The 13408-nt window shown below is 39.0% G+C and overlaps 1 protein-coding gene across 2 annotated transcripts in view; it reads left to right on the plus strand.

Annotated features, from left to right (window-relative positions):
• Positions 1 to 3130: 3130 nt before the first annotated feature.
• The window catches only part of LOC309415642 (mothers against decapentaplegic homolog 2), a gene marked incomplete at its 5' end in the record, with an annotated part of 39050 nt that continues 28772 nt past the window's right edge, over positions 3131 to 13408 (plus strand). For both annotated transcript variants that reach the window (XM_082013234.1, XM_082013235.1), the window contains one exon: positions 3131 to 3366. In XM_082013234.1, coding sequence (XP_081869360.1) covers positions 3131 to 3366 — 236 coding nt within the window. The remainder of the gene's footprint in view (positions 3367 to 13408) is intronic.

Below are 13408 nucleotides of genomic sequence, written 5' to 3' on the forward strand. Positions count from 1 at the left end.
GGTGGTAAATGAGACCCTACTGAAGTAGGGCGACAATCAAAGGAGTATTCTGGGGCATTGAAAGGTGTCAAATTTGAAGTTAAAGAGCAGGAAATGTGTGTATTATGTGTCAGTGAGCTCCATAAGCAGGAGACGAATTGGTGTGTGGATAAGCAATGACAGTGGTACTTGGTTGCCTACATCTGTTGGCATTGAATTTAATGTTCGGGTATTACACCATCAATTGCTAGTGTTTAAAATGTCATCTTGGAAGCAAAAGAGGCTTTTGCTTTGGTCTTCTTGAATTTCTTGCATATGCCTTTGAAGCATCTAATGTTGTCCTTGCTCAAAAGTTGAAGTATTTTTATAAAACTCGGAGTGACTGCAGTTCCCTGTTTCAGAAACCTAGTGTGAGTGTTTCTTAAAAACAGCAGAGGCCATGCGGGCCTCCTGTTCCATCTCTGGAGCTACTTGGTGTATTGCATTAGGGCTCTAAAGTTTGTCACTCCCAGGTCTCCAAACAGTTCAGAACATGTGGAAGAGGGAGTAAGACTACTTCATTGGGCTTTGCCACCAAATTAAATGATCTAAATTAAAGTACTTGCCTGGGTTGCGTTTCCAGTGACAGAGTCAACGCTAACAAAGCTGTTGAAGGCTGAGGCTGGAGTCCTCCATCCACACTCCTGTAACTCACCTGACATCAGCATGAGGTACTGAAGTACCATATGTGAGCCAGTACAACTTCTTAACCTGAAAGAGAACTAACTCAGCAAAACCCCCCCCCCCCAACTTTATCAGTTTTTACTTGGTTATCTAGCTGAGCCTTTGTGGAAAGATATTAGTGCTGGTGCGGAGGTGGTGGTGGTGCCACAGGAAAGAAAGGAAGGAGACCTGGGCTTCCTGTGGCAGGAAGCCATTGCATTGGCTTGGCTCCCTGTGAAATTGTATCCTGAGTGTCCTAGTCAGTGTTTGATTTGACAATGTTGGATATTGAGTTTATTTTTCTTGTGTTTGCTGCAGCCAGGGCTCCAGTGTGATGCTTCTGCAATCTGCAAAGCCTGCAGTCTGAAATATTTGGGCCAGTTCTGTAATAATTTAACATTATTGAAAGAATAAAAACTCTTTTCATGTTATGGTCTTGTGTGAAAATGAATGCTTTGGTTTTTTTACCAAGGCCTCTACTGACAGGGCAAGGGGCAATGGTTTTGAACTGAGAGAGTAGATTGAGATTGGATATAAGTATGATGAGGGTGGTGAAATGCTGGAACAGGTTGCCCAGAGAAGTTGTGGATGCCCCATCCCTGGAAGTATTGAAAGTCAGGTTGGAAGGGGATTTGAGCAACCTGATCTAGTAAAAGATGAACCTGCCTGTGGCAGGGGGTTTAAGCCTCTAAGGACTGAGATGATTTTTAAAGGTCTCTTCCAACCCAAACCATTCTGTGATTCTCTGATTTAGGATTATTTTGAATCACTTGCATGAAGTTACCAATGTTAATCTTGAGTCCCTATTTATTGGAACATCTATCTCCTTGACCCCAGAAAACTACAATTCTTGCTTCAGTTGTTTTTTTAGGTCCTCTCAGAAGCTGGTGTATGAAGGTATAATTTAGTTGAAACTGAAATGTCATTCCTACTGAATATTCTGGTTTGTGGAAGTTGAAAAGTTATGATTTAAAGTTACCTGTAGAATATAATCTAGTTTGCTGAGTTGTTGGTCCTCACTGAAACAGCAAAGACATGACAAGGCATAAATTAGCCATGAATACTGTAGCCTGAAGTATCCCACATCAACCGTGCTGTTTTGCAGATGAGAAGTTTCAGTATGATGAAGTTGGTATATTTTGGATAGAAGTGAGGTGTGTGCCTGTACAGGATGGAGAGGCACATAAGCTGCCTTGAAAGCTCAAATGCAAGTAGCCTGAAATTAGTATTAGCTCTTAGCGATAGCAAGGTATTTTCAGCTGACTGAACTAACTTACACAGCTTGGAAATAAGGTAACTTTCTGGAGTTCACATACCCGTTTGCTGCCTGGAAATAAGGTTGGGTTTGACTTCAGTGCCATACTTCTATCCATAGAACCATTATGTCCTCAAGCAATTTCTAACAGCTGTCTGCCCTAAATAATATGATTGGTGTGGGCCTTATGTTTTAATACTGAAAACTAGCATGATAGAAGCTGCAAAAGCAAGATGTTTTTTCTAAATGGCTATCATTTCTTTTTTTAAATGATTTGAAGTACAAATTGCAGTGAATGCTAAACATAGCCCAAGCTTCAGCATCCCTTCTCATCTCTCATTTTATATAAATATACTCATCAGGTGGTTGATAACAGAATGAAAGGCCATCAAAATTGAAAACAGACAGTTCTACTACCCAGGTGCCTGCAAACTAAGATTTTAAATATCCTGTAATGAATTTTGAAAAACTTTATGATTTAAAGTACTGCCAGTTGAGAAGAGTCATTATCTGTAGGCCATTGAACTTTAGTTTGAAAGATGGGAGTAAGTGTGTTACCAAACTTACGAGTGAATTTCAAATTGCTGTCCCCAGTGGAAGAACAATTGGTGGTTATTTGAAACATGATAAACAAAATGAGAAAAGGCTTGTGAAATGGCTGGCTCTTGGAAGACTTCTGTCAAGCTGTAATGACTAAATAACATTCCAAACACAATTTTGCTTGCTCCATTAATTTGGAGTTGGGCATAACATGCATATATTTGTATGCAATTTGTCAGTCACTTGTGGAAAATTTTAATAAATGACTAAAACCAGCCAGTCTAGGTGCAAAGGTAGACTCAAGTTAATGTCTGTGTTTTCTGGAGTTGACTTTAGCCAGGAAAGACTTGAGGAAAAATTAAATGTCTAATCCAAGAGTAACTTTGGTCTATGCTAAGTGTTGAAGAGTCTGCAGCAAACTTGCATTTGAACTTTATTGATGAAGTACCTAACCGTCATGCAGACTACTTCTGAACTATTATCTGACTTCTCTTGGGATGCAGTGTCCTATGGCATTTGGTAATATAAGGTCCTAAGCAAGGTATTTTTCATGTGAAACCTCAGTGCTAATGTTTCTGTTTTGGTTTGTGTTTTTAGGGATCAGACGGGATTCTCTAATTTATTGCTTGCTGAGTGTTCTGTTTGGTGAAAGTCATGTCATCCATATTGCCATTCACTCCACCAGTTGTGAAGAGACTTCTGGGGTGGAAAAAATCTGCTGGTGGCTCTGGAGGGGCTGGTGGTGGTGAGCAGAATGGTCAGGAGGAAAAGTGGTGTGAAAAAGCAGTGAAAAGCTTGGTCAAGAAGCTAAAGAAAACAGGACAGCTGGATGAGCTTGAGAAAGCAATTACCACTCAGAATTGCAATACAAAATGTGTGACAATACCAAGGTAAGTGCTGTTGTGTTTGAAATGTTACAACCACTTAAGAAATGACTAAATGGATGTTTAGGCTATCCTGTGAACAAATGACTAAAAAAAAATCAGTTGCATGCTTTTGATTCTTTAAAACCTATTTTGGTTTTATATGGTGCTTGCTTACAACTGAATCACATGCTTTGTAAAGTCACAACTTCTAATAATTATCTCTACATTTCAATTTTCATTGCTATGGAGGTTCCAATTTGTATGTATTCTAGTGGTGCCTACCACACCTCTTAATTTGTAGCACTGCCTTATGCTTTTATTTAATAACTCTGTCTATAATCGGAGGGGCATACTTGAACCTACATTTCCACTTCAAAAAAAAAAAAAAAAAGACGACTAGTTTTCCTTGGTCAACACTTCAGTCATGTAATTATTTTCAGTTGTATCTGGTAATTTCATCTAAATTGTACAAGCTGCATCTGTTTTCTCTTTTGAAGGGAAATTTTATCTTTGGAGGCAGGTTGTCTGAAGACCAGTTTATTTACTGTAATTATTTGTTATTGGTTACTGAAAGTGCTTTCTATTTCATAACCTGGAGTATTTCTAGAACTGCTCTTCTGCTCCTGATACGTATATACATTTAGGTGAACAACTTGCATACTACCCCTTTGACTTTCTCAACTTAATTCATAGCAACTGCTGTGCGAGAGGCAGGGGTTATGCTTGTAAGTATAATGCAGTCTGCTCTTGATTCATGTTGTACAGAAATCCCACTAAGGTGCCTCTGTAAGCTCCTTAGGTGCAACATAAGTACCAAATCACTTCACTGGTGTCTTTCTCTATGAAAAAGTTAGAGGATCTGGTGGCACAGGAATATTCTGGGCACTTAGCCCCTCAACACTTAAAATAGTTTCTAGGAGAGAGAAACTGCATCTGGTTTATGACCTTAATTTCTGTATTAGCAGATTCATCCCAGCTACTTTTAAACTTTGTATTAATCATAGCACAATCTAGATTTGACTGGTGTCAGTAATGATTACCATATATCAAATGTGTTATAGCTGTTACCTGATAATGGTTTTAGCATTCTCTTTTAGATTTGACACAGCTTTCTGGGAAAATCATGAGTATGCTCTGAATGAATGACTACTTTAATTCTGTTCTCTCTCTTTTCTATTCACCTTTTGTTTCTAATGCTGTCCTCGGCTTGTATTTCTTACCTAGAGCAGTCCCAAAATTCTCTGGGTTTCCCCTTTTCTTTCTTCCTTTTGCCAGCTGTAAAACAGTCAAAATTAAAATATTAGAGGTTTCTTGTCTTTAGTGTATATCAGTAGACTAAGATTGGAACCTGTAGGGATATATATTTCTTGACTTGACATGAGATGACTCTATATATTTAGCAAGTCTACCACAACAAAGATGAAATGCTTAATTGGAAGGTGTTTCATTTGACAGAAGCTAAATATGCCATTTACTTGATATAAAATGAGTATCTAACTTTTAAACCTCTTAAAGAGACTTCCCAGAGCTTTCCTGCAGGGGTACTGAGGCAGTAAGTACTGCTACTTCAGAAGAATAATTGTCTTAAGTTCAATTTTGAAGATGATGTTAGGAGACACAAACAGTATGCCAATTTGTCATTGTTTTCCTAATCTACTTGTTGTCTGCATTTGAGTATATCTCCTCCTGCTTGCATGACCTTTTGTGTTAAAGTAGACCTAGTAAATAATTCTTTAAAATAGAATATGAAGCTCTGTTGTACTCTGTATAGCCTTTGTGTTGTGACCAGCATTTCTTGTTTGGCTGTGATGTACTGTTTCTCATCCATCTTTCAGTCAGCTGTAAAAAGGACTGGACCTAGGTTTTACTTTTCTTGACTACCTTAGGAGTAAGCTGGTAGCTAGAGAGCTCTTCAAGTGATGTTGGCTATTCTACAAGGTTTAATTTTAAACTAAGAAATGGCTTTGGTATTAAGGAGCGAGATGATATCAGGGTTGCCAGCAGTGCTATACAGAATTCTTGAGTTTCATAGTTGGCTGTTGGACTGTTGATATTATTTCACTTTGACAGCAGCAGTCTGGATTCCCAAGAAAGAACAAATGTCAACTCAGTACTGTAATGACTTCTGGAGATACTTTTTCTTGGATTTAGTAAGTTGTTGAAACCACTGCTCGAGACCCACTTTAATGAATGTCTTAAAGATCTGCAGATCAGCAGGGATAAATAATAAAATGCTGAATTTGAAACTTTTTTTTCTTCCTAGTCAGTAGGATGTTTGAGGTGTAAGCTGCTGAGATGAAGTTCTGATGTGGCCGCTGGGCTAACTTTCCAAACGTTCTGCATGGGGAAGGTTTTTGGCTTTGGGTTTGTGTGGGTTGGTTGGTTTGTGTTTTTCTAACTAGCTTTAGATTTACTTACTAACACTGTTTAACTCAGTGTAGGTACTGGCAAGTGTTGTGGGATGCTCCCATTTGCCACTGTTGCATTATTTCCTCAACAGAAGTTTCAGTTGTGGTTTCACAAGTTTCTGATCCCCTTGGAGATTTCCAGGGAATTTGATACAGTACTTAACTCTAATACACTTTTTCATCATTGAAACCTAAAGCAACTGAATGCCTACAAGCTGTTCTCAAAACTGAGAGCAGCTTGGACAAAAGTTGCATTAAATTGCCTCTTCAGAAATCTGCATGTACTTACTGTATGTCATCGATAACCCTACTGTGTTTGGGATTGTTCAGTTTCTGTGCTGTTTGTCAAGGTGACTACATACTAAGTGAGGCTGATACTGTGTGTACTGTGCAAAAGCTGCTCATGTGGTAATTAACACAACTTCTTAGGCAGACTAATAGAGGTTCTGAGAAAGCAGAAGCAAACAGATGGAGTGGGTGTTGGCATCGCACAGCAGGGGTGCTTAGCTTTTCATAAGTGGGTCAGTAATCTAGAGCAGAGGCTAAATAAGTGCAGAGGTCCTTTTGACACTAGCCCTCTAAGTAATTTGTAGTTATCTTGCTGAATCCTCCCAGCAAGCCAGTGGGATTCTAATTGCATAATCCCTGTGTATCCTGAAACTAAATGTTGGTACGGGAGTTCACTTTTCTAAAATACGTAATGAATTCGGTAGACTTTCAGATCCTGTGTTTATGCTCTCCTTTGCAGTTTTGACACAAATGGAGCACAAGAAGTAGTTAGTGAAGAAACAGAGCAGAAGCATCCATTTATACAAGTCATCTTCTAATGGAGCAGTTTCTTCCTTATTAGCACAGATTGTTCTGTTGAAGTAAATAGTTTGTAACTAGTGATAGCTGAAATCCAAGCCTTTAACAAACCAAACCATGCCATGTAATAAGTAGTGAACTGGCATATTCATAGTCTGTCTTCATTATTTGAAAAGTCATTTCAGTGGTGACAATACAGAGTACTGGAATCCAAAGCAAGGAAACACAAATCACTAGTTTCAGTGTCCCAGTATTTTGGTGTGATCAACTGTGTGGTTTTTCCGTCTTAAAAAGAGAGTAGATATGCCTTATGCTTTCTTCTTGCTTCTTTTAAATAAAACTTAACAAAATGTGGTTGCTTTTGTAAAATGACTGATAAGGTACAACTAATAAGATAGTTTAGTTGGAGTAGGTTCGTGATAATGTTGACCTGGGCTGTTGGAGCTCCTATATTTTTAAAATCTAAAAATAAGCTAGGGGAAGGAAAGCATTGAGTTTAGACTCCTTTGTGATGCCTTATATTTCTCTAGAGCTTGCGTATCGGGAAGACTAGTGCAGACACACTGACTGTGTCCTTTCTGAGCTGTAACTAGGCACATCAGTATCAAGTGTTGAATTCTGCTCCCATGCCAGCATTTGGGTAATGTGACAACTGTATTATGGCCTTATCTCCTATGAAGGATGAGTAGTAATGGAGATGACCTTCCTGTATGGAGTATTCCCCAGGTACAACTGTAGTCTTCACTTGTTGCATGTCATAACGCATTTGCTCTTCCCCAGCAGATTCCATCTTGCACTCTGCTTTCACTTACCCATTGTTGAACCCACAGAGCATTGCTGTATCTCATCTCCTTGCTGGCAGTTTTCCCCTATTCTACACGGTCTGCATGATGCAATGCTGAACTGAAGCATATGAGATCACTCAGTGTATACGTGCATCTTTTTTTTTTTTTCCCTTCCAGTATATGCAGGAGGATAAAGAAAGTGATAGGTGCCTCCCATCAGTCTCAGCATCTCTAGCTTTCATTCATTTTGGCTTTGCATGGTGAATACAGCTTTCATGCGTGTCCTGACAAAGACTATTTGTAGTTAGGGGCAGCTAAAAGATGCATCTATAACAGTATACCTCTCTTTTGCCAGACGTTTGTGTACTCATCTCAGTAATGTAAAAGGATTTGATACAACATCAAACAACTTCCTGAGTGATAACTTAAACTTCTTGAAAGGATAATTAGTTTAGTAGTTACATAGTTAATAGTAGTAGTTACATTACAGTTATTATGTAAACTTGCTTTTGATACCATGTGTGGAACAGTACTTAACACTTGAATCTTAGCTTTAATGGGAAGTTCTGAGTTTCTACAGAGGAGGTAGATTTTATCACTGCTTTATATTAGATGCAACTACAGCACAGAAGCAAAACGATGTTGAATGTTGGTGAAAAAGTGATCTGTCAGATTACTGGCTGAAATAAGGTTTTAAGACCAACTTCCTTTAAATCCCGATTCAGAGATTGTTTGCTGGTGTGCTAGTACTGTGCAAGTGCTTTAGGCGAAATGCAGCAGTTGCTTCCAGCGCAGAGAGAAGGCTAACACTCTTGTCAAACTCTTGCTTTCCAGCCTGCTGTGCTGTTACAGTTTTGGAAGGTATTATCTGAAAAATGTTTTTTCTTGCTTAACAGTTCGATACGTATGTAGAAAATGTAGTCTTATCTGTGCCCTCTGTCCTTCTTGCTTAACATGAGGGTAGCATCCCTGTGCTACATTTCCTGGTTTTTAGAAGCTTATTTTTGCTTTGTTTTCAGCAGCATCCCAATTCTGACTTAAGTGAGAGAGATAACAAGAAGGGCTCAAATTCGGACATTGTTTTTTGAAGTGTAGCTGATTTGTGGGATTTACAGTGAACAATTAGACTTCTGAAGCACCCGGCTTCTGCTTCAACTATGAGGTGAATTCTGCATACTTTTTATCAATGCTAATGTCTGGCATTTAAATTAGGAGCCGCTTACTGACCCACTTCACTAATGCTGGTGTTTCTTTGAGCTTAGTAGGATGAAGTAGTAGTATTATAAAGGCATACCTGGTACCTTTCTTTCACTTCAGGCAATAGTGAAGGTTGGTAACTTTATAAACTGCTATCATGGAACCAACCACACCCTGACTGTCCTGAGGAAATAGTGTGGTGATGGTATTAAAGCATTGTGTTCTGAATACCTTTTCAATATTTTTTTCCTTAAGAATGTAAAAATGTAGTTATACATATTGACTGCTGCTGAAGGCTGTAATGTTTTGCAGGTTTTTTGTGAAGCAAAGATCTGCATATCCAGGAGTTCGTTTTCATGTGACTTCTGATCCTAAAAGGCTGCTCTTTTAACATCAAATGACTAATGCTATTGACACTTGACTACTTTTCTTACACTTGCTTACAGTGTCCCCAAAATAAATCCAGTACATCTTAATTTTGTTGCATTTCTGATGTATTCTGCAAGGATGCAGGTACTTAAAACTGCAGAATCTAGTGCAAGTTCATCAAACACGTTGAAGGCAAGACCATTTGACATGGTCAAAATTCTCTAAAGAAACTAGGAATTTCTCTATTATGCTCATGTTACTCCTTCGCTTGCTTGTCCTGCAGTCCTTTCTTCATTCCAAGCTGTGACTTCACAGTACAGATAAGATAAGCAGCCTAGGCATAGCTTACGGCACATGTCAAAATTGTTTTCTAAAGGCTGGCGCACTTTGTTAGTTAATACTGGCCTCCATACATGGAACTTGCTGTGCTGATCGAAGTGTCTACAAAGGAGTTAACTGCAGAAGGAAACTAGGCAAAGAAAAGACCTGTTTAAAGATAGGACAACTGGCTTGGAACTGCTGTTTGAGAGAAAACAAATCTTTAAAAATGGTGACATTTTGATGCCTTTTTCACATAACTGAGTAAAAAGTAACTTCTAATTTAGGTGGAAAGGGCACAGTTTTTCTTGAATATAACCTGTGCTACCACTCGCATGTTCTTTTTTTAATTCCTTGGGAATATTTCTCAGGAAAGTGATCACATAGCTGCATGCAGTAACCTAGTTTTAGGGATGCTTTTGATCACCAGGAGAGCAGAGTTGTCTAACGTAGCTTCTAGAATAGATTGTTTTCAAGCTTTTAAGATCTTCCCCCAAAATAGGTTACTTCAGAGGATAGCAATACAGAAATTCCTTTGTTTCTTCTCAGGTTAAGGCCATAGGAGATAGGTCATTTCAACAATTATACTGGGTGGTGGTGGGGAGGTTCCTCTGGAAATGTTTTAGGCGAATTCCCAACATCTGCTAAGGTATGAGTAGTTAGCTAAGAGGACAACAGCAGGCAGTTGGATGGGCACAGTAGATCCTAAAATAACATTGCTGTCCACACAGAGGTGAAGTCTGTTTTCCCAGAAGCAGAACTTGGCACTGTCTGTAGGCTTGTAGTAGAGCTGGGATAATTTGCTATTGAAATTGGGTGTGGACATGGATTTTTAATCATAGCTCACAAGTTGAGAACTGCTGTGTATGAAGAATGTCCTCAAACCACATACTGTATTTCAGTCTGGATGCATTCACTTAAATGTAAATTGGTTCTATAAATGTTTGAAGACTATAGTTGAACATCTTAAGCTTTCTAAAATAAGTATAGATATCTAAGACAGTACATCAGAATACACTAAAGCACCCTTTTTATTGCTGAGATTACAGGAAGAGTGTGCTTGTAAATTGTTTGTTGATAAGCTGGCTCGTCTTTCTCATGACAGGATTATTGAGGGTGAAGCAGAGCCCACTCTGCTCTTGTTGGAATTTCAATAAAAATAATTTGAACAAAGCTTTAGAACAAAGCCAAAGAGATCTTTTCCTGGAAGTATGCAAGAGATGGCTGAGGTTTTGGGGAGTGTTAGTAGATTAGCTTCTAGCTAAGATTAGCTTCAGAATCCACTGATCTTCCTTGTGATAGCTGGTGCTGTGAAGGCTTTGGATGTGCTCACTGGAAAAGTGTAGCAGGAGGATCAAGTTGCCCTTGCTTTTCTCAGTCCTGCAAATAAGGTGGGACTTGAATCTTGTCTCTACATTCTCTGTATGAAAGACTAAAGGAAGTTCTTGGTGCTTTCTAAGTGTGTCGTACCAGGCTTTGGCCTCGGCAGGGGAGTGAGGACAGAATGATGGTGTGCTTTGCAGTAACTTCTATTGTGTGCAACATCTCTTCATCTCAGAGTTGGCCCCATGCGTACGTACTCCTCCGGCAGCTTGCCGTGTAGCTTCCTGACTTCCTCTTAGTAAATACTGTTGTGCAGCCTGAATGTCAAGCCTAGAAAACAGCCAGGCAGCTGCCTGCCAGGTGCATAGAGTCCACCTGCATTGCCTGAACATAAGCGTGAAAAGATGATCCTGCAGAAGGAGTCTGTTGTCGCTGAAAGAGGCAAGTGCAAAGCAGTTGACTTTGGGCTTATTCTTCTGACGTTTTGTGGTGTCTTCTAATCTATATTGAGAGCTGCTTTCAAGAATTTTATGATGACAGGTTTCAACTGGTCCAGTGTTCTGTAGTGCTGTGCTGTGCAACGTGCATTAGTGTGCAGAGAGAGAACAGGAGTGCTCTGAGAGATTGCACTAACCTCAGTGAGGTCTGTCTTGGAGCTGGAGTGGCAGAAGCTGGCATCTGGTTTTCCAAGACCATCTCCTGCTCAAAGGTAAATGGGCCCAGGTCATCTTAGTTTCTAAATGTTCAGGATGGGGTGGTTGTAGACACAAGGATGCTGGCCCTAATTACATATGTGTAAAATGACATGTTCAAACTGTAGGTTGCAGAACACCTTTAGATGCTGCATGGACATGTAATGGGAAATAAAAATTCGTGTCAAGTTTGACTTCGAGTGTCTATGAAACTTATTTTCTAAACTTGAGGTAAGCAATCAGTAGGACAGTGTTGGTGACACGACCTGCATCTGTTTGAAAAGTACTCTTATGAATTTCCTTGAACTACACAACTAGTTTTTTAATGGATGTTTTATCACAAAACTAAATTTAAAAATGGTAAAATGGAAGATCTGCTGGTGGCTGTTCACAAATTTCTCAATTTCTTTTAAGCTGGTGAAAGAAAAATAAGATGGTTCAGATGAACTAAAAAAACCTAACCATGTGGAAGTATCAAATGCTTACTCAGGGAAGGAGCTGGATAAATACAACAGGAGCTGGATAAGCAGAACGGAAGTTGTTTAGTTGTCTTCAGAAACTGACTTTAAATATCTTTTTGAAGCTTGATTGTGAAAAGAATGCTTGGAGCATTTCTTACTAAAAATGTTCTTTTGTGAACTGGTCAACACTGTCTGGTTTTCCTACTTATTGAGAAGAGCCATCATGGATGGGCATGTGACAGTGCAGTGAATGGTCAAAGCAGAGTAAGCCAAGAAGTTAAATACTATCATTCCCTCTTTCCTTAACCCTTCCTACATAACTTCCACATTATAGCCTCAAGTTAAATTTTCCTTGCTTTCTCCTGTTTGATTCGTAGCATCATATTTGTAGTATTTGGTATGTAGGGTAGGATGCAGGATTAATGAAAGCCTAAGATAATGCTTTTTTTTCTAATAGCATATTTTTCCTCTACCAACACTCCTACTTGAATGGCCACTTAGCAGCAAGACCTTATTCTAGATATCTGTATACAGAGAATATACGTGCATCAGCAGGGCACTGCGCAGGCACTGCGTATTACAGCAGTTGGGGCCTTGCTCTAGTGTAGGTAAGTCATTCTTTAGAAGATGTGTTTGAAGGCTTAAGTTTTCTAGCCTTCTAATGTGGTGTTGATTGAAATTAAGAGTGGTGATTGTGCCCAAGTGTAATTGAGTGAGGTTTTATTAAAAATACGAAAACATAGCTGTTAACTTGGTTTGTTGCATAGCTGTGGCTGATGTTGAGGACTGAATTCTTGTAAGTAAGGTTAAGTTTTAGTATCGACATAGTTCAGGTTACAGCATCTTATAATATTGATGTCATCCAGAAAAAGGAAGTCTTAGAGTATTAAACAAAGAAACCTAGGACTGCCAGTTTTCAGCTCGTGCAATTCAGGAAGCCATGTGACTTACCCACTTAATTTGTTACAGGGTTGGTATGCCAAGCAGAAAGTATTGGCATGTCATTTGAGGTAGGTTACCATGTAAAAATATAAATGTGCAAGGTACTTACCCAATAGTAAAATGCTGCATAGTTCAAAGAAGCTTCCCTCTTGAGTCAGGAGGAAAAATCATTGAATTTTGGAGACTATATCGTGTACTAACTGGAGCACTGGGTAAAGGTTCAGGGGATGTGGATTCTGGCCTTGGCTCTGCTGCTTTTTCCCAGGTAACCGTACAAGCTTTTAATCTACTGTCATTTTTCAGTCTATAAATTGAGATTAATTTTTGTAAGGTGTGTGATAATGCCATCTCTTTGCCTCACTGTTATAAACTGTATTATTTGGTTAGGGAGTGTAAGTTTACAGCATTGTTCCCGTTTAGAGTATCAGTGATATGGAAAGCAAATTTAGGGGTGGAAAGTTGTTGGAATTTGTGGAAGTTATTTACCTGCTAGTTACTGTTGCTCCTCATTAGGATTGCCTTAATGGTAAGGAGCAGGAAGAGTCAAAATTAATAAATGTTAAAACTTGCTTGATTTTTATATGCCATTAATTTGTTTGTCAGGTTAACAACTAATGCCGGAGCTGTTGAATTTTAAGCAAATGAAAAATAGCCACTTGTGATTACTTTAGTAATTTCCCTGCTTAGTGGATCCCTGTACAAAGGTCTAACTAGGAAGAATAAGACAACATGTTGGTCACTCAAGGAAGAATGTGGACTGAGCT

Source organism: Phaethon aethereus (assembly GCF_964289735.1).
Source record: "Phaethon aethereus genome assembly, chromosome: Z".
In the NCBI taxonomy this organism is placed as follows: domain Eukaryota; kingdom Metazoa; phylum Chordata; class Aves; order Phaethontiformes; family Phaethontidae; genus Phaethon; species Phaethon aethereus.